Below are 25,320 nucleotides of genomic sequence, written 5' to 3'. Positions count from 1 at the left end.
TGCCAGACTGGTAGAGTGAGCATCACCAGGGAGGACAGAGCCTGGGAATCTGTATTTTATAACAGCTTCTCAGAGATTCTAATGCAAGCAGCCCCCATAAAACCTCTCCACCATCTGCTTTAGGGGACCACTGGTAAGGCTGAAAAATACAAACCTTGGGATCTGGGAATCAGGCTTTAAATCTTGGTTTCATCCTATTCTTTTTGTGACTGAGCTTCAAAACTTAGCATCTCCCCAATTATATCAGTGAGGGTGACTAACAGTTACCTTGGAAGTCCATTGGGAAGATTAAAGGGGATGCAGATAAAGTGTCTGGCACATACAGGTATCCAGAAATGGTAGTTCCTATTATTCTGAATAGGCTTCTCCTTATTTTCCTCACTCTGAAAAAGACCAGATCATGTCTCTTCCCTGCTCAAAGCATGTCACTGTCTCCCCAGAGCAGACAGAACATCTCTGTTGCTTAGCAGACCTTCAAGGTTCAGCTCTGTGTGACCTCCTCCCATATCTGCCCATTCTGGTGCATCAGCCAACACTGGACCCTCATGGACTGATCAGCAGGTCATTCCCTTTTCCTCCTGGGCCCTTTCCTCCACCCACAACCCTCTGTCGCTTCCCTACCTGCAGAAATGCCTCTAATCCTTCCAGGAGAGCATCATAACACCTGAGTTAAAAGGAGTGCTTCCCCTTCTCCCCCTCATAAAGCCTTTGGCCCAGCCTGGTTTGTTTCTCCACACAAGTCTCCCTCCCTGAAACAGAGTCTCCTTGAAGGTGTGGGTTGTGACCCATGAGTCTTATGGGTATCATCCATTTGTTCACCAGATGTACATTAAGCATGTATTATGTGCCAAGCACTGTTCTAGGTCTGGGGGGTGCCACAGTGGACAGAACCAAAGCCCCTGCCATCAAAGAACTCACACTTCAGTCAAGGGAGAAAGTACACAGAATAAACAAGTAGAGTGTGTTCATGGTAATGAGAACTGTGAAGAATCATAAAATGGTGTAAGAGAGCAGAGTGATGGGATGCAATTTTTTTCCAAGACAGGCAAGTCAGGGAAGACTTGAATGAAGTGAGAGAGAGAATCATATGGGTATTTTGGGAAAGAGCAATCCAGGTGAAGGTAATAGCAAGTGCAAAGGGCCTGAGGCATAGAAAAATAAACCAGGGCTTTGGAATCAAAAGGATACATTTTAGCTGCATGTCCTGGAGCAAATATTTAATTTCTCTGGGCTTGAGACCTCACCTAAAAAATACAAATGATAATGATAGAAAGTTCTTTTTTCTGAGTTCTTGTGAAGGTGCAATAAAATATTATTCCTGGTACATGACAGGTTCTCAGTATGCCCCTTCCTCCTCTTCTCCTTTTCTCTCCATTCATCCTCAAAGCCAGCACATAATGCTGACTATGGTATTTAGCCTATAGCAGATGTTTGAATATTTAATAATATGAATTGCAAAGGTGTGCTTAGTTAAAAATGTTTCTCTTGTAACAGTTGTACTTCCTTTGTCACCTCCAAGGGAGGCATTAAAAATGGTGTTCACAAAGCCATTCCATCTGTGCCCCTCACATATAACTGTTGGTTTCAAGAGGCATTGACAATGGGGAGAGAAGAGGGGACAGGATTCCCTGGGTGTGGATTCTGCAATTCCCCTTAGCTCTCAAGCTCTGTGGCCCCTTTGCTTCCCATTATACTCATTAATAGCAACATGCATATCAAAAGCAGTGAGGAGGTCTTGGGGCTCCTGAAGAGGAATAAAGGGTTCCATGCTGCTCTTAGGATTTAAGGAGAGCATGGACACCACTGGGCTAGTCAGTGGAACATCCACAATTATTTCTCTGTCTTTGGCCAGTTCTTCCTCACGTTTCCTTTTTGACAAGAAGCTTTTTCCCTCTCCCCAGCATGGGTACAGTTTTATTCAAGTGACACAGGCATCATCATTAGTAGGCAACCTAACCTTAGAAACATGACACATTAAAACAGCTATAGAATGATTAGATTGGTTTCTTCTCTGTGCTAAATCTGGGGCGTCTACACTTAATTGTGTAAGAAAACAGCCACGTGGAGTTGAAGGCATTGGGGAGCCATAATTATGAAATATATCCCATCTTTTTCATCACTGTTCCTCTATGACCATCTGCATTTCAATTAAAATTTCCTTTTTATAAAAAGAATTCTTAGACCTAAGAATAAAGCAGAAATTTTTGCTTATCATATTACATTTTCTAGAAAGATTTTGTATGGTCACATTTTTAACTTTTCTTAGATTTATTCCATCTAAATTTAAGTCTTCCTTCAAGATTCTGAAGATAACATCAATTAGGTTTGTTTCCAACCTCTATTTTCATAGAGGCAGAACCCATAGGTACCTGCATAGGGTAGCTTTCCCTCTCAGAGAAATAACCAGACTACTGAATAGCAGAAAATCACACGTTATAGTCTGAAAATCACAAATAATAACTTGATAAATTTTATTTTTGTATATAATTACCTGCTTTCATCCATGCTCATGCCTGAAATTCTGTCTTTAAAGCAGGATATAAAACAGTTATCATTATTTAAGATATTAAAGACCCCAAGAAAGAGGAATGACAGTGGGTGGGAAATAGTCAAGTAGATGAGAATCTATGGTGATAGGCAGGGCAAAAATGGAGCTCATGAAAAGGAAAGATCTTGGGCTCATTCACTCACAAAATCAGTTGTCTTTGTACATAACCGTAACATTCTTCTAATGCCAGCCCTTCCTTCCCTGGCATGGCAGGAGACATCAGCATTTAAATGCAGGAATCCTATTATATGATCTTACTGCGTAGGCACTCACAAGCAGAATTTCATCTTTAAAACAGTCAGAAGAATTTCACTTGTATCTAGTCTTTGAAAAAAGCCATAGAATGAACAATGCTGGTAACAATGATGAAACTAAATTTGCCTTAAAAGAACTTGAAAATTCAATTTTGCCAGTGTACATTCATGGTGACTAATTTCCATATAAATGATCTTTTGATTCAGCCTAAAAATGTGCCTGTATCTTCTTTGTTTTTGTTTGAAATATTTGCAGTTCTTGAGATGTAGTTATGTGGAACTATTTGAAAGCATATTGATATGTGTTGCAGTTTGCTAATAATAATTTCTTTTTTTTTATTTTTGGCAGTATATCAGCTACAGCAAGAGGCCCCTCGTCCCAAGAGGATTATTTGTCCTGGGGAGGTCAGTACTTAACTATTTTCAATATACCTTGTTAAATATGGTGAATTGTCAGCACTACACTGATATTGGAGGCTTTCAGGTTTCCTGGAAGTCTATTCTATTAACATTTGTGAGCATATCACCAAGTTTAACATCATAATAATTTATATTTTGAAATCTAGTGCTATTTTTTAAATATTAACAAATTAACTTGGAATCATAAGTCTCATGGTTTTATCCATTAGAGAGGTAAATTAAGTATTCTTTATAACCTCCATTCCCCCACCCCAAAACATGTATTTTGTCTTTTTCCTTATTCCTACTGTTTGGATTCTTTTATCATTTTTTTATTGTGGAAGGCTTCCAATGGAGAAAACATGGAGAACAATAAATATCTGTGTTCTCTCAACACCCGTATTTAGCAAAGCTTTATGCTTTGTCACATGCACTTCACATTAAAAAAACTCCCTGCAAGAAAAGTGACTGTGTTTTCATTCTTGGAGACAAGCTTAAAAAATACATCGACTCATAAAAATGCTCACTAGCACACAGAACTGTCCCTAGCCGCTCTTCACTAATCAGCTCTCTTACTGGTTGGGATACCAGCAAGCCCTGAAAGGGAGGACTCAAGTTCTGTTTTCTAGTTTCATACTAACAACTTTCTTTAATAGCCGAACTAATATCCTTCAAACAAAGGTCCATGGGCCCTTGCTTATTTTTGTTATGGACTTTGATGAAATATAGAATAGCAGATAGCTTTTAAAGTGTCACATCTTCCATATCAGGGGGAAAAAGCTCCAATTCCAATACCCTTGAGATTCATCCTTGAACATCAGTACTTTTTGGCAGACTGACTGGATCTAGTTTTGAACCTGTATCAAAGACTTAGCTATATACATACCCCCACCCAGAACCAAAACACACTATTTAATAAATGGTTGTACAACTTGTGTTAAAAGGCATTGAAATTCATCAAGCAATCTGAGTTTTAATACAGGGAGGTTAACAGTGTGGCTTGAGAGAAAATATTTGATCTTTAAGAAAAAATTCAGGATGCAGTCAAATTTCTTTTTGGTAATCTGAACCTGTCCTGTCACTGACCATGCTGACAGTTGGCCTTTGGCTGGTCAATAATATCCAAATAAGAGAAGAATAGGATAAATACAAAATTTTTAATGAGATGCCTTAAATAGGGTATTTGGAGTGAGAATTAAGAAACAGGCTGTTAAAAATTCCTTCACTCTTACTTTACATTTAATATTTCTCCATCAGAGAAAATACGGCAATGTGCAGGAAGCTAGAGGAGTATAAATGTCTCTGTGATTAAAGGATGTTTGTAAAATTCTAATACAACCAAGGACTCTTCCTGTGGGTATTCATGAAAAGTGTGTAGGCAAACTGGGCACCAACTTACTAACTCCTTAAAACCCAAGGAGAGAGTAAATATTCATTTGTTCATTTATTCAACAAATCTTTTTGGAGAGCCTTTTGAGGTAGAGGTTGGGAATACATCATAGAACTTGGCTATTGGTACCTGGGTGTCATATTAAAAGAGAACAAAATCATGATGCGTGTAATCATAGATTTAAGATTTTACCTGTGTGTGGGGGGAAGGGGGGTGTAAAAGAGAAAGAGAGAGAGTATGCGTGCACTGCTTTGTTTCCCAAAATCCTTAGAACCATGTCAGTTGTCCTCTAAGTCAGGGGGGGTGTTAGGAGTGGAGATGAGTGGTACTGATGAAGTTCATTAAAGCCCTTCCTAAGGTTCAGCTGAAATTCTTCAGACAGCCAGCAAGCTGAGGACCACAGCATCTCTCTTTAGCATTGCACTTGCCCTGGAAGGAACACCACAGACACCTTAGCAAAGCAGAGCTGTGAGCCACAAGCCACCACCATGTGCCATAACCAAGGGACACAATGCACGGTCAGGGTTTTTTAACCTCTTGCCTATCTTTTAAATCAAACTTTTCATCTCTTGACCTTTATCAATTTGATTCATTAATAAGTTATGCCTTGCTGATATTGGATTCATAGATAGCTTGCTTCTAGAGATCCCATATCCCATATCTGCCATGGAACCTAGCCTGAAATGGATATTCATCAGTCCCATTTCCTCAGCAGGCAGCTTGGGGCCCATTCAGCCAGGCAGGTGTCAGGCGATAAAGGGTTGCGTGTGCTGGAAGAACAGGTGCTGTTGAGATGAGTGCCAGTGGTAGCTTCAGCTCCCTTTGTCTTCCTGTACGACATTAACTGCAGATAATTCCTGCCCAATTTGCTCAGGCTTCCAGGACTTGGCTTCCTTCAAGCAAATGCATGGCCTCCTCTTGGACGCTGGTGAAACCGCTGCTCCTCTGCAGACAGTGTCAGAGCAAACACCTCTTTGCCTTGTAACACACCTGCATGCTCAGAGGACGTGCCTAATGAAGACAGAAAGCCTTTCAGCTTGAGTGTGTGGTCAGAGAGATGGGAGCTTTATTAATACATTTACATAAAGCCAGAAAGGCTATTTCTACTGAACAATGAGTTACCATTTTTTTCTATATCTTTGCCATATTACCCCTTAGCTAACTATTCAGAATACACGTTTCTCTTTTACACACAGTCCTGCTTCCCTCCTTAGTCTACAGCCCCTCTCCTCTTAGCCTCTTGGCCCTGGCAAGCCTGCCCAGATGCAGTAATCTAACACACACCATCTCTTGTTTCTCTGAAGATTAATAAGCTCCTAGGCTGTGGGCCCCCTCTCAGGTTAGGGTCCTCCCATTCAACGTGATAAATACTTGTGTTAGACCATCCAGTGAGAAAGCGGTTGCAGAGATATGGAACACTGTCACTCAAGCGTGCATTACAGACACGGACCAACCTGACTTCACTGTCCAGTGGCTATGAACAGATAGGCACCAATGGACTTTGCTGGGAAACTGGGACAGTTAACACTACAGACTGATTCAGCAAGCAAAATCCCCTGAGCTTTGCAAACCCAGGCAAGGGAGCCCAGCTAGAGTCAGCTGTCCTTGTTTTGAAATCTTGCTCTACCACTTTCTAGCTACCTGATTTACTCTCTCAGGGAGATTAAGGTCTCCTCTCCCCTGAGGGCAAATACCTACTTTGCAGGGTGTTTTAAATAGGATGTATGTGTCAAGTGTCTAGAATAGTGCCTGGCATATAATAGATATTTAATGTTCATGACTCATGGCAGATTCTGAAACGTATGCAGAGCAGGTTCTGAGACAGTCATTGGGGACAGAGTCAGAGCAAAGACAGTATTTTCTGAATGTGAGGGCAAAAAGGCAATGATCAAGAACAAAGCAAGATGTCTGAGTTGGGAATTAAACCACCAGGAGAAAAGACACTGAGGATGAGGAACAGAGAGTACAGGCAGCTGAACGGTAGCTCTTGCCAGTTAAGCCAGGTAGGGTCGGTTTCTGAAATAACAGTTCATTGCTTTCTTGAGATTCATGGCTGTAAATTATTATTTATTGAGCAGCCGTAGCATCTGGCGCTCTACTGGCATTTCCTGAGTGCTCCTTGCCAAGAGATTCAAAACATCTTCCAGTATGCAAAATTCTCATTGCCCTTTCTGTTAATTATCAATAATTTTATAAGCATTTATTAAATACCAAATGTGTTCCTGTGTGGTCTGCCAGGAACTGCAGAATAGGAACTCCCAGATTTGTAGTTCTTGCTAAGACCTCTCCCCTGGACTCCAAACACCTCATTCCATCTGTCTTCTGACCTCTTCAAGTAGATGTCCCTCTGGCCATCTTTAGTTTAATGTTAAAAATAGAACAGACCCCACTCCATTTGATGGCACCTGACTTCAGAAACCTGGACTCTTCTCTTTCCCACCCTCACCCTTTTCTCTTACCAATCATCTACTTCCAAGTATATCTTGCCTTTGTCCCCTTATCACCATCTCTATGACTATCATGTGGGTTGGGCCATGACCATTTCTTGCCTGGATTATTACAGGTCAATGGTCTCCTGCCTGATCTCCCTACTTTCCACATTTATACACACACACACACTCTATTCACCAAACAGGAGCCCAAATAATCATCATTGTTAAATATAAATCCAACAGCTTCCCATTGCTCCTAAAATAAAAGCATGCTTATGCCTGTGAGCTGTGATGTGGTCCCTGGCCTGCCTGTCCCATTCTTCTCAGGAAGCACTGCCTTGCAGCCCCTATAGCCTCTGTTCCATTCAAAACAAACCACAGTGTTGCTACTAGAGGGCCTTTGAACTTGCCATTTGCCTGGAATTCTCCTCCTCAGGTTCTCAGCACACCCAGGTTTCAGACCAAAGTCCACCTAATAATGGAAGTTCAGCCTGAAGGCCATAAAAATTAGCACCCCGCACACATCAGATATTCTCTGCCGTATCACCCTGTTAGTTTTGTCCATAGTACTTAATACACTTTCTAATATACTTTCTCAAGTATTTAATTGTTTACTTGTTGCTGATGTATCTCCCTCAGGAGGATATAAGCTCCAGAGATATCATTAGTCTTAATCATAGGTACCTCCCTAGCACTGAGCAGAGCTCCAAGTAGCAGTGGGCAATTGGTAAAAACACGGTAAAATGATGAAACACAGGAGAGAGACCACTAACATGAGGAATTTAGAGTTCTCAAACCATTAACTAATAGCATATCAGATTTACTCAAAGCTGTTATTAGGGTAGTGAGTGGAACTTTTGGCAGTTATTAAGGTTCTTACTTAAAAACAAATTAATATTTTTTCCTAGAATGTTCTAAATTTCCACTTGGCCTTTCCAAAAAGCCACTAACATCAAGTTCCACTAGAACTACCTAAAGAATACACAAGTAAAAATTCTTTTGTGATGGTAAATGATTTGATATCATTTGTCTTTTTTTGAAATTGCTGTAGTGAATATGGAATTATAAAAAGCAGCTTCAAAAAAAGGGAAATAAAATTACATACTGTTATTCAAAATTGTTCTCCCTTTTATGCAACATCCCTTCCCCTCTCCCTTGTCATAGAATAATCTGTTTAGGAAGGGCTTCTTTTTTAAATGCCAACATAAATTGTAGAACTGAGGTTTCTAGCATTCATGATCAGAACCAGCTTATTTTTCATTGATTGTCAGAGGTTCTGCCTAGTGCAGATGACAGTGGCCCAGCTTAAATTGTAGTAATACTTTGTTTTACCTCCTAGTGAATTCTATTCACCATTTAAGTACCACTTTAATGTCCCCCCTTTTCTATGCATTTTCTCTGGTTTTTGGTGTCCCTAAATACCTGCCCATTTCATTCTCTTCTACCTTTATTTCTAAAAACTGCTTTTTTAAGCCTGTGAAAGCATTTTACTTTACCATTATGCTTTTTAAGTTTTGATTCACTATAACTAGATGTCACTGAATTGTATAGTCTTGTAATTTGAAGCATTATGTCATAGCCATGTCTGGAAGATCTTAAGCCACATTGGTTGAGCATATCAGTCTCAACTAATCCAGTACACTTCAATACAGATTTAAAGTAAACTCTGAGTGTTTTTCTACTATTCCACAATCTACCCCCTTTTCTATTTTGATTCATTGAAAATAAATGTTTTTAAACAAATGTGCTTTTGGGGCAACATGAGAACTCTGATTCAAGACAGCTAGACAAAATATGTCTCTAAAGTAATGAGATTGATTCTGCAAGCCACAAACAAAAATCAATCCCATTACCTTTTAATTGGCTTAATGTGCAGTAATCAGAAGGCTATTTCTTCTCTAGTAAGAAATATTTCTTTTTTTCATCCTAGACTTTCTCTACCAGTCTCTTTTTTTCCCCCTTGACATGGACACAACCTAGAATAAAAGGCTTTTCCCATCATTATTCTTCCCAGGCTTTCATCTCACTCCCTAATGCAGTCAGGCTTTTTTCTTGATGTGATTTCGTCCTGAGGTAGACCTGCCTTGGTTGTAGACCCTACTGCAGTAAAGGGAAAAACATTCTAGTAAAACCAATGTTAGAAAAACATTTAGACATAAATATTTTATCTTTTTCTAAAGATAGAACCAAATGTTTTATGCTTTTTAAAATAAAAACTTTACTTCTTACTGACAAGTGCTGTGATCTGCAAAAATACATGACCCTCCAAAAAGGATTCCCTCTTTAGAATACCTTGAGCTTTTTCTAATGCAGTGCAGATCCTGCACATTCGCATCTAAGAAGTATTTAGCCATTTCCAAGGTGCTCCCATGCACCTTGGATAGGGGCTCTTGGGGACAAGCTGCCTCAGAATTCCAAGACTCAGGGGCTCTGAGCCAGGGGGACAGGTGGGCTGAGCTGGGGGGGCAACCAAAGAAGAGTATATATGCCAAAGCATAAGTTGAGGTAAAGTGGATGGTTTCTTCTTAGATCAGAATGAGGAAAGCGAAGGGGGAGATTATGGCAATTGATAAAACACAAAATTTCTTGAGAAGCTTTCTTAGTATCTCGGGATGATTCTTAGTTCTTAAAACTTTATTTGAAAATGTGTATTCCTTTATCTAATTACTAGAGATGAAATGCTACATTGTGTGGCTAGCTGTTTTAGAACATCTCAAAGTATGATCCCAGGACCAGCTGATAGTATCACAGATTACAGTGCATGCTCTGCGATCCTTAGTGCTGTGGCAGCCATGACCCAAGACACCAGCACTCACTGGTGGGGGCAGTGGGGGTTCAGCTGCAGCACAGTGGTTATGAGGAGATGCCGACTTGTGGAAGGCCGACCTTCAGATCCAAGCAGACAGCACATGCCTCACCTTCACTGCAGGTGCTATCTAGAGCAGCCCACAGGATGTCTGCTGTGGACTCAGAGGCCAGGTACAACAAAATTTTGGGTGTGGTGAAAGGGAGCAGGTGCATAGCACTGAGCACACTAGTGAGGTTTTAAAGATTTACTTCTCCGGTTTCACTCACTTGGTTAAATATTAACTGAAAAATAGTGCTGATAAAGGCAAATTACACTTTGCCCCAGGCAAGCTTTGTCTCCTCCAGTAGTATGGCCTGGCTAACCAAGCAGTGAGATGTGTGAAAACAGACTAGTAGCCTAGATTGTACTTTCCATCTGAAAAATGTGGATGGTGCACTTTCAGACCATCCCAATTTTAATATGACTATCCTAAATGATTTTGCCTAATTACTTACTTGTTAGCAGTCTTTTAATAACAGTGAGGGTGACACATAGGGAGAACTTACTGTGCCCCAAACACTGGATTAAGAGTTTTACGTCTGTCATTCCTTACCACAGTCCCATGGAGATTGTTATCCCTCTCCTTTTACAAGACAAAATGAGGCCAATAGCCCAGGATGGGCAGAGCCCTAGTCAAACCCAGACCAAATCTAGGACTGGGCTTCTAACCCAGTGATTCTCAAAGTATGATCCCAGGACCAGCCGCTATGGCATCACCTGAGAACTTGGAAGAAGTGCAGATTCTCTGGCGTACCCCAGACCTGCTGAGTCACAAGCTAGGAGATGGGCCCAGCAACCCAGGTTTTAACAGGCCCTGCAGGTCATCCTGACGCCCAGTCAAGAGTGAGGCCACTGTTGTAACCACTGCCCTCTCTCTATCCGTGTTCTATTTCATGTTCCCTTCCCTGTGCCCTAGGATGGAAGCACCAAGATGCTTCATCTCCTGGTTATTAGCCTAGCACCATGCTCGACTTTTCACAGACTTCAAAGGAGAAGCCCAGTCATTCCATAGCCCTCTTTATTTGCTGGATATACTTCCTCCTAGATGTTATTTCCACGCTTTAAGAAAATTTTGACTTCATCTTTCTTCTACGCTATGTCTAGCTTTCCCACACCCTTGTATGTTGCAGAGGCCATATATGAATCCTTGCACAACTATAGTCAGTGCTTAATTTAGCCTGATTTCCTACTCCCACCCCCTAGTTTGTTATACTTCTTCATGCTACGTTTACATTACTAATTAAGAAGAATATTCAAATTCAGTTCTAAGATGAATGCATACTCATGTTCATTCATATTCAGTATATACTATTAAGAACTCCAGCTCTTTTTAGATGTTTTCCTTATCTCATGACTATACACAAATCCTTGCTAATTTATTCCTGCTTTTAATGGATGTTTGCATTAATAAAACTACCAAATTCATCATCATTGTGTCAGGAATACTTTGATTCTATTTCTGTACTCCAAGTGTTTAGTCCCTTCACTCAGCGGATCATCTGTGTGCTTAATGACCATTTGTCAGTTCCGGATTGTAGGTGACTACTTAGCTAAGAAAAGCCAGTTGGGCGCTCGTGCTCTCCTGGCTCTGCCCTCTTGCCTCAGTCTACCACTCCCCTCATCATCTCCAGGCTGACATTGACTGAGCCATTGGTAATCAATCACCTTTGGCTGTGTCCTTTAACAAATCATAGTCTCACTTGACATTAGCTCTGAGTACACCGTGTCTCCGTCTTGTTGGACAGAATAGCAAGCTTTGCTTTAGCGATAGTATCTCCTTCTTCCTCCTTATTTACATGAGCAGTGTCATCTCCCCATCTACTGTAGAAGGAAATTAAATAGCCTTGGCACAGCCCTACAAAGGCATATTGGTTGCCATCCAGCACCGTGTGTCCTTCCAGGTAATTACACATCGATTGTTTGATGAATTGTTCTTGTATCTCCCTGGGTACTTCTATCAGGTGTCTGTAATTATACTTTTCTGGTTGTCCCTTTGCTCTGTTGGGGTCCTGAGGGTTCCATGACTTCTCAAAGTGATTTTGCAGCAATACCTTTCAATTCAAGCAGGCAGAACAGATCCTTAGTGTTTCAGTATTCTGTTATTTACAGTATAATCCAACCATTATCTGCTTTAGTTTATTTTGATTTTTTAAGTTGGCATCAGTTTCCCACATATTAAAAATTAATGATTCTCTCCTTCCAGTACAGTAAGAGATGGGAGGGTGTGAACACCAAGATGATTTGACCCACTATTTAATAAAAAAGGCCTTTGAGGCATTGGCAAGCTCTGAGTTTTGAGCTATGTGATGTCCTGTTAATGATTTTAGAGAATGGACTTTAACACTTATTAGTCTAGCATAGGCATTGGCAAACTCTAGCCTGCCAACTGTTTTTGTAAACACAAGTTTTATTAGAACACTACAATGACCATTCCTGTATGTATTGTCTGTGCTTGCTTTCTTGTTCCACCCTAGCAAGTTGAGTACTTGACACAGAGACTGTATGGCCCTCAAAGCCTGATGTATTTACTATCTCACCTTTGCCAAAGTTTACCAACCTCTAGTCTTGCACTAAATGTAAATTTGAAGAGTGAGTTAATACATGTAAGTGTTTAGAATAGTGCCTGGCATTTATATTTATATGGGAAATATTGGTCTTTAATTTCTAGCATCTCCCAAGCACTATACAAATGTCACAAAAAGGAGGAGTTTTAGTCCTGCAACTTGGGGTGAACTTGTACCAATACATTTTAAGAAGCATTTGGGCCTTCATATTTAGCATATGTACATTAGTTAAAGAGGCCAAGGCAGTTACAATAAGCAGGTTTTCTTTTACTTGCTTTCTCGTAGCCACTGACTCCCCACTAAGAAATGTAACCTGCTAGAAAAGGTGGCCCAGTATTCCCTAAGTAGAATATTCAAGAGGTGTGTGGAATCTGTTTCACTGGGAACACCACCTAAACATGTAAACCAAACTTACTTTCTTTAATCTCAGGAACAAAGCTCGGGTTATCCCCCTCTGACATCTGTAGGTTATTGAATTCTGATTAGTGGTTTGCAGGCTGAAGCGTTTGAGGGAAAGAGTGCTATATCTGCAACTTACTATGAAATACATTTTTAAAAAGGTAGATTAACAGATGGATAGAGGGATGAATAAATAGTTATGCCATAAAACAAGTATAGTAAATGTTAGAGAATCTAGGTACTGTGTATATGGGCATTTGCTGTAAAAGCATTTCAATTTTTCTGTATGTATGAAATTTTTCATGGTAAAAGGTCAAGAAGAAAAAAACCAAGATTGTGCAAAAAGAGAAATGGCAGGATGTGCACTGGCCCAGGGAACAAAACAATCTCCTGTGAGCACAGCCCTGAATGGTAGAAGGGTATCTTGGTGTCAGAGTTGCTGGAAGCACCATAGGGCTAGCATAGGAATTTTTAACATGGAATAACTTATCAGATAAAGAATTTGAAAGCAATGTCAATCATTAATCAGGTACTTTCATTGTTATTTATTACTATACTGGGAATTATTTGGTGGGGAGTGCCTGTTTCAGAAATACTAAACTAGGTAATGTTTTTAAATAATAGAGAACAGACCTCTGGATTGTATGGCATCACCACCACCTAGAGAAATGAGTACTGGACCTGAAATCAGGAACTGGGTTTCAACCCTGAATGTACTGCTAGCTCTGGTTAGGACTGTGAGAAAATTAATTTACCACTCTGAACTGCAGCCTTATTGTCTATAAGAAGGAGGTAAAGATACATATCCCACCTTCCTGGTGGAAGAATAAATTGAAAAGTATTCTGACCACCACAGTGATCTCACCAGAGCTCTCAATGGGGATGATATTTACCTAAAAGGGAGGGAAAGCTGGTTCTTGAGGGGGCACACAAAATACCTCACAGGCTGAAGCATTTGGGAGAAAGAGTGCTATATTGCAACTTACTATGAAGTACATTTTTAAAAAGGTAGATTAACCCATGGGCAGAAGGATGAATACATAGATATGCCATAAAGCAATTAGAGTAAATGTTAGAGAATCTAGGTAGTGTGTATATGGGAGTTTGCTGTAAAAGTATTTCAATTCTTTAATGTATATTTCAATTATTTTAATGTATAAATCAGTTACACATATAGAACATAAGAAGATATACAGTCTATGTATAGCATTACAATTTCATTTGGGAGAGATGATTAGGGAGAAAAAAGCATGAAAAAAGGCCCCAAAGGAAGGTTATAAATGGAAAAGAAAAGATTGAGAACATTTCACTAGACAGTCTTTAATTTCTATGATCTCCCAAGTTCTCTCCCTCTTTCTTTTTCTTTAGATGGATTAATTTGAACTCGTACAGTTGAATACTTACATTGAACACTTACATTTGAATACTCTTAACATTTCTAGGAGGGAGAAAAAAAAACCTCTGGGGAGAACAATGAGAATGATGGATGCCCTTTGCACTTTCCAAAGTACATACAGTGCCACTTAACCCAAATGCCATTAAGCTTTGAGGGAAGGAATTTACTAACAAGAATAAGGAATTAAATGAGTGTACTCACCCAATCTTTTTTTCCCTGTAGAAGTTTTAACAGCAGCATTAGTTTTCCCTTGATATGATTCAATTCTGTTGGGTACTTGAAACTCTTTGAGCCTAAGAGGAATGTGGAGAATTTTAAGAGAGTTCCAGGAGGAATAATGAAGGTGAATTAAGGATCGAAAAACAGGATCTATTAGAAAAGGTTAAAAGAACAAGGGTTATTTAGTGTGAGGAAAAACAGGCAATCAGGGGGCACCGAGATGGCTTGTAAGAGTGGGAACCTTACCCTATAGAAAATAGTCTCAGGCTCTCATCTGCCTGAGGACCAAAAGAAGGGGAAAAGTGTATTTTGAAGCAAGAGGGATATGAGCTTAGATATTAAGATAAGTGTTTTGTCTATGATTAAATCCTGGATTCTGATTCTCCTTTATGGGATTTTTTTTAAAAGATGCTTATCTATAGAAAGCATCCAAAGGACTGACAGGTGAACCCACCATGCTTGATTCTCTCATCCTGGTGGGAAGCCAGCCAGCGAGGCTGGCCAGTATGGCCGGCCTCTGTGGGACTTGGCTTGATGGGAGGAAAGAGCCAGTTCACCTGTAACTGTGGCTTCAGGATGCCAGAGGACGAGTCCAAAGACCCGGCCAGGTCAGAGCCAGAGCAGTTCACTTATTTGGGTTGTCCACACAAGGGGACCTGGGGGGCATGTTGGGAGCCAACATGTGGAGCCAAGGAATCAGTGCCAGGGAAGATGTAGCAAGGAAGATGGGTCTAAATGGGCTGTCGGGAAGATGACCTGGGCCATCTGGAGAGCTGAGTGCTGCCCATGGCTAGGCTTTTGGGTCTTCCTGGGAGCCTGCTGTGAAAGCAGTATCACAATCCACATAGGCTGGACCAAAGTCCAGGTAGAGGTCTTAGGAAGTCATCCCAGGCTTCCAGAAAGGCATTCTTGTCTCTGTGTTTTGAAGCTACTGCCCAGAGCCATAGTCTCCTGGGTGCGTGTCGGAATCCCCTACAGAGTAAGGCCAACCTTACAACCACCAGGCACCAGCTTTAGAAATTGAGGTTTAATGGAAATATCACTTAGGATTCTGCTGTGAGCAACAGAAACCAATTCTGGCTAAATTTAAAAGGAAAAATATGGCAGAGTACAGATGGTAGTTGGAAGGATATGAAGAATTCTCTGAATGGAAAGAAAAGCTGAACAAAGGGCTTTGGGAAGGATATGTGAAGCAGGACGTCTCCAGGGACCCAGTGGCAGGACTGATGCACCTCTGGGCTGTGGAGTGTGAGAGGGGCCTAAGCTCTAAGGTAATGCCACTCACTTTTGCACTATGTTTCTCTGTGCCTCAGTTCCTTCTTCAGGAATGGGTATAATAGATCTTACCTATGGATACTTAAGAGGTCTGAATGGGTTATTATCTGTAAAGAAAGTGCTTACAATAATGCCTGGCACATAGACAGCTGCTGATAACTATTAGAAGTTACTACTGTTGTTATTAGGCTCTGCTATACATGTGAATCAACTGTAAGAGAGCTGGCTTCCTAACAAAGAATTACTCCCATTGAAGCAGAGCTCTGTACAAGATACACTGTTGGCTGCTGGGACAACAGAGGTAGGAAGACAGGAGACCTTCCCTCAAGGCGCTTGCATCTAGAGGTCATAAAGGCCAATATTCTCAATTCTAGTAGATGATGGCCATAACTCAGGCCTTTATAAGTTCAGAGGTAGGATAGAAATAATAGAAATAGTGATAGAAATAATACCTAAGCTGGTCTGAGGCAACCAGAAAATATTTTCCAAAACTGGCAACATTTTACCTCTTATTTTTAAGATTAGTGACATTCTGCCAGGTTAAGACAAATGGACATAGATGGGTTGAAGAGCAAGTATTAGAATTCCAGGCAGAGGAAATGCTTTGTCCAAAGAATGGCCAAAATGTATGAACAACCAGAGTGTGTTTCAAAAACTAAAAGGAAGATAAATAATGAGGGAATAAGGATGTGGTGGGGCAAACCTGTGTGTGCTGGTAGGGATATATTCTGCATCCACAAAATGGAGCCTGTATGCTATTCATTTATTCATTCAAAAAATATTTATTGAGCACAAACTATGTATCAGCTTTGTTCTAAGCTCTGTAGATACACCAGTAAGCAAAACATAGAAATTTCTGCCCCTGGTGTAGTTTCCATTTGAATGGGAAAGATTGGCCAAAAAAAAAAAAATACAATAGATAGGATTTCAGATGATGATAAATGTCATGAAAAAAATTAACAGAGAAGAGAGATAAAGTATGCCAAGGAAGGCTCCCTCCACTAAATTGTGTAGGTTTGACTACATAGTAATGGGGAGCCAATGAAAAGTTTTGAGCAGAGAACAACACGGTGAGATTTGCATTTTCTGGCCTCAGCGTGAAAGGTAGTTTGGAGGGTGCTAAATGCACAGGCAGGAAAACCTGTAAAAAGACCATATCAATGTCCAGATGAGTAGATAGCAGCACAGCAGACACGGAGAGGAAGAGACCATTTCAAGTGCAGTAGGATTTGCATAATGGATAGGACTTAGTGACAGATGGCAAGAGGAGCTGGGAGAAAGAAAGGAATCTGGGGTGACACTTTCTAGCTTGGGTACTGGGTGTTTGATGCCTTGGGTGGTACCATTCACAGGGATAAAGAGTAAAGGATGTTGCCCATCAGATGTGATGGACAGATCAGCCTGTAACAGCCTGCCCCAGTCTCCAGAAAGGGCACTTTTAAGGGTTTAACAGTGCAGGGGTCAACCTATTTATTTATTACAGCAGAATCAGTGTTTTCCATGAATGTATCATCTCTGTTATCCCCTGGACAATTTCCCTTCCTCTTGGTGTAAGAAAAGTATACGGGCTTTGGCATCCATCAGATATTGATTTGGATCTCATCTCCATGCTTCTGCATGATCACGTAATGTGACTTTATGGGCCTTGCTCTCCTCATCTGTGAAGTGGGAATGGCTGGAGTGTGACTTGCCTATTGGGAGGACTGAAGCACACACTGAAGGCACCTGTAAGGTGTTGCCTAGTGCTATGCTTCACGGGGGCTCTGGGTCAGGGTCAGTAAGTCTGAACTTGGGAAAAAAACAGTGTGTCTGTGTGTCGTGACCCTTCCCTTACTACCCAAATCCAAATATAAGTAATTTGAGCAATTCATCTTCCTCTATTATGATATGCATTTTGTATGGTTGCTTATATAATGAAGCTTAGAAAATCAGGACATCACTGAGGTACTGGAAAGCCATTCAGACAATGCCTCAGCTCCATGTGTCCTCTGTAGCCCAGGACAAAGTGGTGGAAGTGGTTAGTGGTGGAACTTTTTGTTTCCAAACCAGTGATCAGAACAAAGTTTCAGAGCAACGTGAAGTGAGGCATGGAATCCCATAGCAGTAAGGGATTTAAATATTCGTTCACTTGTATGCATATCATGCATGATTACTCCCAAAAATAACTTACATTTTTCCTTTAGTGTTTTTGATACTTTAGATTGGTTCCCATTTTTCCAAGGTGGGGAGGGAGTTCCCTGATTAATCTTACTGAGATGTTAGTCTGCTCAGCTGTGTATTTACCTGAGCTACTTCCCTGAGCAGCTGGGGGTATGTCGTTTCTTAAAAGCTACTTTTATAAATTACCAGTGCTATCTAAAACAAATCTTTCTTTGACTGCATTTTACTTTGTATATCTACAGTATCTGTTGCTTGTTTGTATTTTGGTTTAAAATCTTTTTTAAAAGCGACCTTCTTTGGGGATACTCAAGAGTCCAAAGTTCTTTCAGTGTAAAGCAAGCTTTCTCAGCCTCAGCACTACAGACATTGTGGGTGGGATGAATCTTTGTTGCGTGTGGGTGAGGATGGTTGTATTGTCCATTAGGATGTTGACTAACATCCCTGGACTCTACCAGCAGATGCCAATAGCACCCTCCATCCCCAGTCATGACAACAAAACTGTCCCCAGACGTTACCAAATACCCCTTGGGGAACAAACACCCCTCCCCCCAACCCCCAGCTGAGAATCACTGGTCTAAAGAAGCTTTTTTCCTTTTAATTTTTTCTAATATTATTACTGATTTTTAAATTGTAATTCCTGGAAAAATCAGAATTAAAAACCAAGAAGACAGAAAACCAACCAAATGAATGAGGACTGCTTTGGTCCTGAGCCCGCCTTGCCTGATGTATTATGTACAGCTATAGTATAGCAGCATGTTTACACCAGGCAACTCAAGTGCCTGACTTGTGTGTACTGACAGAACTTTGCAAAGCCACTGGTCACCTTTTAAGGAGGTTTATTACAGAAAAACTGGTCAGTGGACTTTTTTTAATAATACATTCCAATCAAGATAAGAAGGAATTCACCTCATCAGTGTCTCACCAGAATTCTGAAAGCCTTAAAGTAATGCCATGAGGAAAACTAAAGCTTTATTTCTGGATGAAAAGTAACAGGAGATTTTAAAGTTTACTCAATTTTCATTCTGCAGGATACCCTTTGACTACCAGATGTTAGTTTCAGTTTGCATTTTCTTTCTCTCCTTTTCAATAGAGAACTTTGGTTTCTAATTAGAAAGGAATTATCCATATTTATTTTTTTCTGGATGAAATTGCCCCATATCGCCAATACTAATCCCCCCATATAAAGCCTTTTCTTCTGAACTTGATCTGTATCTCAGAAAATCCAGCAGTCTAACTGCCCTGTGTAGGAGGTTGCTAAATTGGGTTTTTAAATTATTTCTATTAAGTAAAAACTTAACATAGACCAGCTGCTGAGGGATTATAAAAGCTTTGTTTTTCAATAATTGGAAACCTTGTTTACAGAAGACTCACAATATTCTATAAATGTCTTTGTGTTGAATATGAAAGAACTCGTGTTTATCTAGGCAATGATAATCTGACTATAAAGCAAACTCATTTAAGGATTATGCTTCCTGTCTCTCACTACACAGCTGTCACCCTCGTGTTCTTTCAAGCTTTGCAGAATGCTGAGAATTCTTCCTTAAAATTGGAAGAATAAATTGGAAAATAAACCAGGTATCTTGGAACACGTATAATTCTGAATTACAGAGAAATCAATGACAGACCCAAAATATTACATCTGGGCAAATTTATCCCAAGTTCTTATTTGTTAACTCACTGACGGAATTTAGTTAATTCAAAAGAGGTTTTAAGTGTTCAATCCTGGCAAAGAAAAATTAAGAACAATTCAGAACATCTAATATTTAACCAAAGCATAGAACTGTGTGATAGCCAATAAAGGCATCAACATTGATTGGCATCTACTCTGAAACCAGGAAGCACAGCAGTTAAAGGTGTATGTCCTGGGTCTGAAACCACTTACTAGCTCTGTGACCTCAAGCTAGTTATTCAGTGGCCTCTGCACTCACTTACCTCATAGGCTTAAATGAGATAAGCACGGGAAACCCTAAAGATAGTTCCTGGCACAAAGTAGCCGCTCAGTAAATGCTAAGCTATTACCACATTGTTCCAAGCCCCAGTTTTTTGCATCCATTATTTCATCTAGTCTCTAAACATCCTTATTAAAATAGTAGGTTGTTAACAGCTCCAGTTTTTTTGAAAACTGAGGAAAATGAGATGCAAAAAAGTGAAATAACTCAGGGTCACATAGCAATTGAAGTGACAGCGGGGCTGTGCATTCATCGTCTTTGCCTCAATCTGCAAATATTTAATGAACACAGGCACACTTCACTCTCTGAGCACTCACTATCTGGGTATTTGCTCTAACAACTTCCAAAGGGTTTCAGCCAAAAAGCATTTTCCCAGTTAAAAACCTGCTATAACAAGTTCTCATGTGCGTGGCAGCTTTTCAAACTTTAATGTGTATTATGACTCCCCTTTGCAATGCAGACTGACTTTCTAACAAGGTCCAAGTCGATGCCACTGCTGCTGGTCCCCAGATGATACTTTGAGGAGCGGAAGCTAGGGGCTTCTCTTGTATTTGTGTTTTCCTGATCAGCCTCATGTTTAAGTGGATCGCATATTATATCCATAATTTTGCGCACTTTTTCTCTGAGGGTTTAGCCCCTCAGTACTTGTTTAGACCAAGGACCTGGGGGCACTTTCAACTCAGTTCCAATTTAGATACTATCTCTCAAATATGTGGCAATATTATTTCATTGTTTATTTTTATTCTGGTACATGCTCAGTGTAGGAGGACAATGACATTCTTATTCTACTCAGCAGTAGACTGCATACAGACATACCTGGTACTTACTCCATTGTGTTAAACAATTATGTAACTGGTGTTTCAATATTTATATTTTGCAGAAATTCTTACCAGTTGTTATAGAGTTACTTAAAAGCATTTGAGTAGTATTTGGGAAACTGATATTTTTGAGTGCTCTAAGAATATGAATTATTATCTTTTTCTATTTCATATAATGGAATATAGGCTCTTGGTATTTGAAACTTTGCTGCCCAACACATTTTTAGGAGAGGATTAGGTTCAAATAACGAGTGCCTGCATTCACTCCATGCCGGACATTAGGCAAAATTCTGAGAATACAGTGAGAATAAGGGTAAAAAGTGCTGCTTTGAAAAACTTAAGAGTAGTTAAATAAGAAATGGACAAGTAAATATTTTAAATATAGTGAGATGGTAAATTTTCTTACAGAGGGATATTAAAGGAGCTCTAAGGGCACAGAAAAGAATAGAGAGGTGGCCCTTTCTGGATACTGTTAATAGCTAATACTCATTGAACCTGAGTGCTCTAGGCACCACTGTGAGCATGCTACATGTATTCATTCGTTTAATTATTACAACAACTCAGTGAGGCAGGCACTTTTAGTATCATCCCCATTTTAAAGATGAAGAAACTGAGGAACAGAGAGATTAGTAACTTGCTTACAGATGCACAGCTTTGGCCTCAAAGCCAGCAGTCTGAGTCTAAAACCTACCCTTTCAACCATCACATGATCTGCTCCTATTTATTAAAAGAGTTCAGGATCTTAAAATAAGAACATATGAAAAACTATAGACATATTGGAGGGGGCAAATCTCAGAACTGCCAGTAGTTAGTGGGATTGGAGCACAGGATGAATATGGAGTGTTGAGACCATAACGTGGGAAACAGCATCTGTATTGGCTGCACATACATAGGAACCCAGCACGTGGATCGTGTGGACAGGACTAGACAGGACTCAAACCACCTTTGATGTCACAGTACTGGCAATGATTATACTTGAGATGTGATTATAAAGTCATGAGATAGATTTTACTTTAACACATATATTACATGAGTGCGGTCCCTTTCCAATCAGTCATTTTGGGAATCTGTGCTCTTATTTCTGCCAAGTTCCCTTTTCTCAGAGTGTGTTGGGAACATCTCTTCTAAAATACCTTTGGAACAAGACATAGTGCAAATCTTATTATCTTAGGATCATGCCTCATTTTTGTCTCAACTGTATTTCCTAGTTGGATCACTTATCCTATTTACTGAATTCAGCTCTGAATAACTTCTGCCTGTTTGCCAAAATAACATCCACTTTCAGAACCATTCTCAAAACCAAATGTTTCCGTATAGCAGTGATTCTGAAACTTTAATGTATGCTTAATCTCATGGGCTTGATTAAATAACAAACAAACCCACCCTCAGTAATTCTGGTTCATTTGGTCTGAGATGTAGGGATCTATAACCTTTAACAAGCAGCTTAAAGGTTCTGTTTTGAATGACCAGACCACACTTTGAGAAATGCAGCTGTTAGGATATTCAAGAGAGGGTAGCAAGTCTTAACACAGTTCCAAAAGAGGAATTTCAAAAGTGGTTTTATGATCAACAGTGACATCAGTGGCATGTATTGCCTTCCTTGGGCCACTCTTTAAAAAGAATTAGCTACCTTTACTGCATGGTCACACCACATACACCTAATTCACCTCTGCCTTGGGAAGACCCATTTCATGTCTGCTTGTTCACTGATCTCCTGCTCAGTGTTCATCTGTAAGGAGAAATGTTCCCTTCTGAACCAGGGGGATCAGCTAAGGATCTGGTATTGGAGGCATACAGTAATATGGCTACAAATTATTAGATTTTTTTCCCTTAAGAAGAGTGGGCTTCTTTCCCTTCGTGGAGTTGGAGCTCCAAATTCTCAGAGCAAGTATTGCAGATCCAACTTGTGTTAGTCATGTCCAGGACGGCCACGTTCCCCCAGGTGGCAGGTTGTCCGGCTCCAGCTGCTGTTCCACGAGTGGCAGGGAAACTCCAGAACCAACCTTTTTTCATGTTGGGAGGCATCACATTTTTATCCCTTCCTGAATCCACATGATTGTATAAATTAAGGTCTCCATTTTTTGATCAAGTGCTTAATTTTAGCACACATAATTCTCAAGGAAGATTTGGGAACTTCTGAGCTGCCTTACTTTTTATTTATCAACTGCCCTCTGTCTCACTCACTGAAGAGAATTTCATACAATTGGAAGCTGAAATTCAGTGCTACAGGTTCTTTAATAAAGTATCTTCATTTCACACGTGGGTCCTGATTCCACTGGTGACTGACCTAGAGCTACACTGGGAACTGAGTCAGGCTTTGTTAGGACATTCCCAGGCCACCACGTAGGGATTACTAGTCTCTCTAGTCAGGTTCCTTGGCCTTAGGAGCCCTGACCACCTGGTTGACTGAGTTTTATGTGGATCTGAGGATCCAGTATTATCCACCTTGAAAAAAATGTGGATGTTCTATGTTTTTCTAGGGTCATTTAACCTAAGTTAAGCTCTTGACTAGTTAGAAGCTTAGTGAAGTGTGGAGAAAGACTATGTTTAGTCTTTTGTGAGCAAAATGTTTAGAAAAAGAAAGTTATTTGTTTGTTTGTTTTTTATCCCAGCCATTCTCTCTCTCTTTTTAACATTAAGAAGGACAGCTGTATTTTCTTTAAGACTTATAGAGACAGCAAAGGGAAGGGAGACGGAGTGTGACTGCTATCAAAACAGCCCCCGACCAGGGGAGCTGATCAGCAAGGCCCAGCCTCTCTGCCTCTCTCTCTCTTACTTCCACCTTCCCTCCCCGATTGTGGGGTGGACAGAGTTAGAACAAAAGAAATAAAAACAGGATACCTGGTTAGGTGTGGGTTTCAGATAAATAAAAAGCAATGTTTTAGTGTACATCTCATGTAATATTTGGGAGCTATTTCATGGCTCTGTTTCATGTGTAGCTTGTCCCACACAATTCAGTGCTCTGGTGTTATTTCCTCTTGGTTTCCACGTAGATTTGCCCCTGTATTAGATCTTGTTTTCTCTCTCAAGGCACTGTAAATAGTGACTTCCCTCTTTGGGGTGCATATGTTAGATTTCCCAAGTGTTTCTTCCTGCTGCAAGTACAGAACACCCCTGAGCTCCTTATGCCTTTTCCTCTCTGCATCGTTGAGGTCATCACATCATGACAATAACAGGGTTGATCACAGAGCCCTAAGCATAATAACTGTGCTATATAGTATTATGATTGATGGACTGAAAGCAATTTTTTGTCTTCTTGAGTCTCAGTTAAATTCAGTGTTCCTTAACTACTTACCTGCATGCCAGGAGTTAGTAGTAGGCTCTGTCTACCAGGCTGCCCACCTGGAAAGCTAATGAATTACTTTTACTTTTGGGGAGATAAGAGGCCAGGGGAGGAGAATGGGATTGGGAATTACACCCAGATTAGCAAAAATGTGTTATGATGCAGCCACAAAGATGGAAATAAAATTGTCCTTATATACAGGGAATCATTTCAAAATTTGGAATATTGATTCTCAAAGAATAGAGAGAGATCTTACCCATTATATATTATTTACTTTCATTAGCTTTTCTAGTTCTAAATTTCTTCTATGGCATGTTGGTGTTGCAGTTACACATCTACAGTATCATGAAAGTAAGAACTTTGAAAGCTAATAGAATGATATAAATAACAAAATGTTTAATTCCTATTAAAAATCTTACCAGCATGTAGAGTAATGGTACACATTAGATAACAAGGTGCCTTTTTACACACTTTGTGCTTCTATTAATGGTATTATTTAGATCTTCCTTTGTAATGATTCTGAGCAGGCTTCAAACCTTGAAGAGCAGAATTATGAATGTCCCCTCTTGGTTCAGTGCATTTCAAGTGAAAATGCACAGAAGAGTGAACACATATTGAGAAGCGTCTAGATGATTAGTTTTATGCCAGTGAGGCTTATCCAGGGCAGGCTTGTGAAAGTGGTCCTCTGAGTCCCGATTCCCCCTTTCTGAACCTTTTTCTCTCGTCCAGAGCTCCCTGCTGCCGTCAGATCCTCTGAATCCTTTGGAGGATGGAGGTAGGCAGGCAAACTGCCTAGTACCTTGAAATCCACTGCTGTGCCTGTGAGTCCTGCTCAGAAAACTGCCCACGTGACTGTAGACAGAAATGACTATAAATTAAATAGCTGCCAGGCTGTCTACTCTAGTAAATAAACATAAACTTGCCTTCATAACCATCAATGAAAATCCATAACTTAATGTGGCTCTACTATATTTTCAGTGTCCCTGGAGTTAGACTAGAAGAAACAAAAGTGGAACATGAGAATTCATGTTAATTTCTTGCCAAACTCTAATGCCATGAACAGAAGAAAAGAAAGTTCTTGTAGAAGTAGATTATCATATATATGTGATAAAAACCCAGTGTGATCACCCCAAGACTCAAGCTGTGATTGAAAAATCTTTCCTGGTATGCTTGTGATTTTTAGTCAGGTCATAAACTGTGTCCTTTATATCTTGTGCCTTTTGTGTCAAGTGAATTTCAGACCATTAGCCATTTGTTTAAAAAATATGATTTTGTCTGGAAAGAGACCAAATGATTATAAATACATAATGAAACAATTAGATGAAGATTGAAATAAATGCTTATTTACGATTAACATGTATAGTGTTGGGGGGGCACGGGGAGGGC

At 40.1% G+C, this 25,320-nt stretch overlaps 1 protein-coding gene across 3 annotated transcripts in view; it reads left to right on the top strand.

The window, feature by feature from the left end:
- The window catches only part of CHN2 (chimerin 2), a 271,523-nt gene that overhangs the window by 146,324 nt on the left and 99,879 nt on the right, over nt 1-25,320 (top strand). For all 3 annotated transcript variants that reach the window (XM_017647280.3, XM_017647274.3, XM_017647288.3), the window contains exon 3: nt 3,152-3,207. In XM_017647280.3, coding sequence (XP_017502769.1) covers nt 3,152-3,207 — 56 coding nt within the window. The remainder of the gene's footprint in view (nt 1-3,151; nt 3,208-25,320) is intronic.

Source organism: Manis javanica, chromosome 6, assembly GCF_040802235.1.
Source record: "Manis javanica isolate MJ-LG chromosome 6, MJ_LKY, whole genome shotgun sequence".
Taxonomy (NCBI): Eukaryota; Metazoa; Chordata; class Mammalia; order Pholidota; family Manidae; genus Manis; species Manis javanica.
The sequence above is the reverse complement of the archived record's forward strand: the minus strand, read 5'-3'. Positions and strand labels throughout refer to the sequence as shown.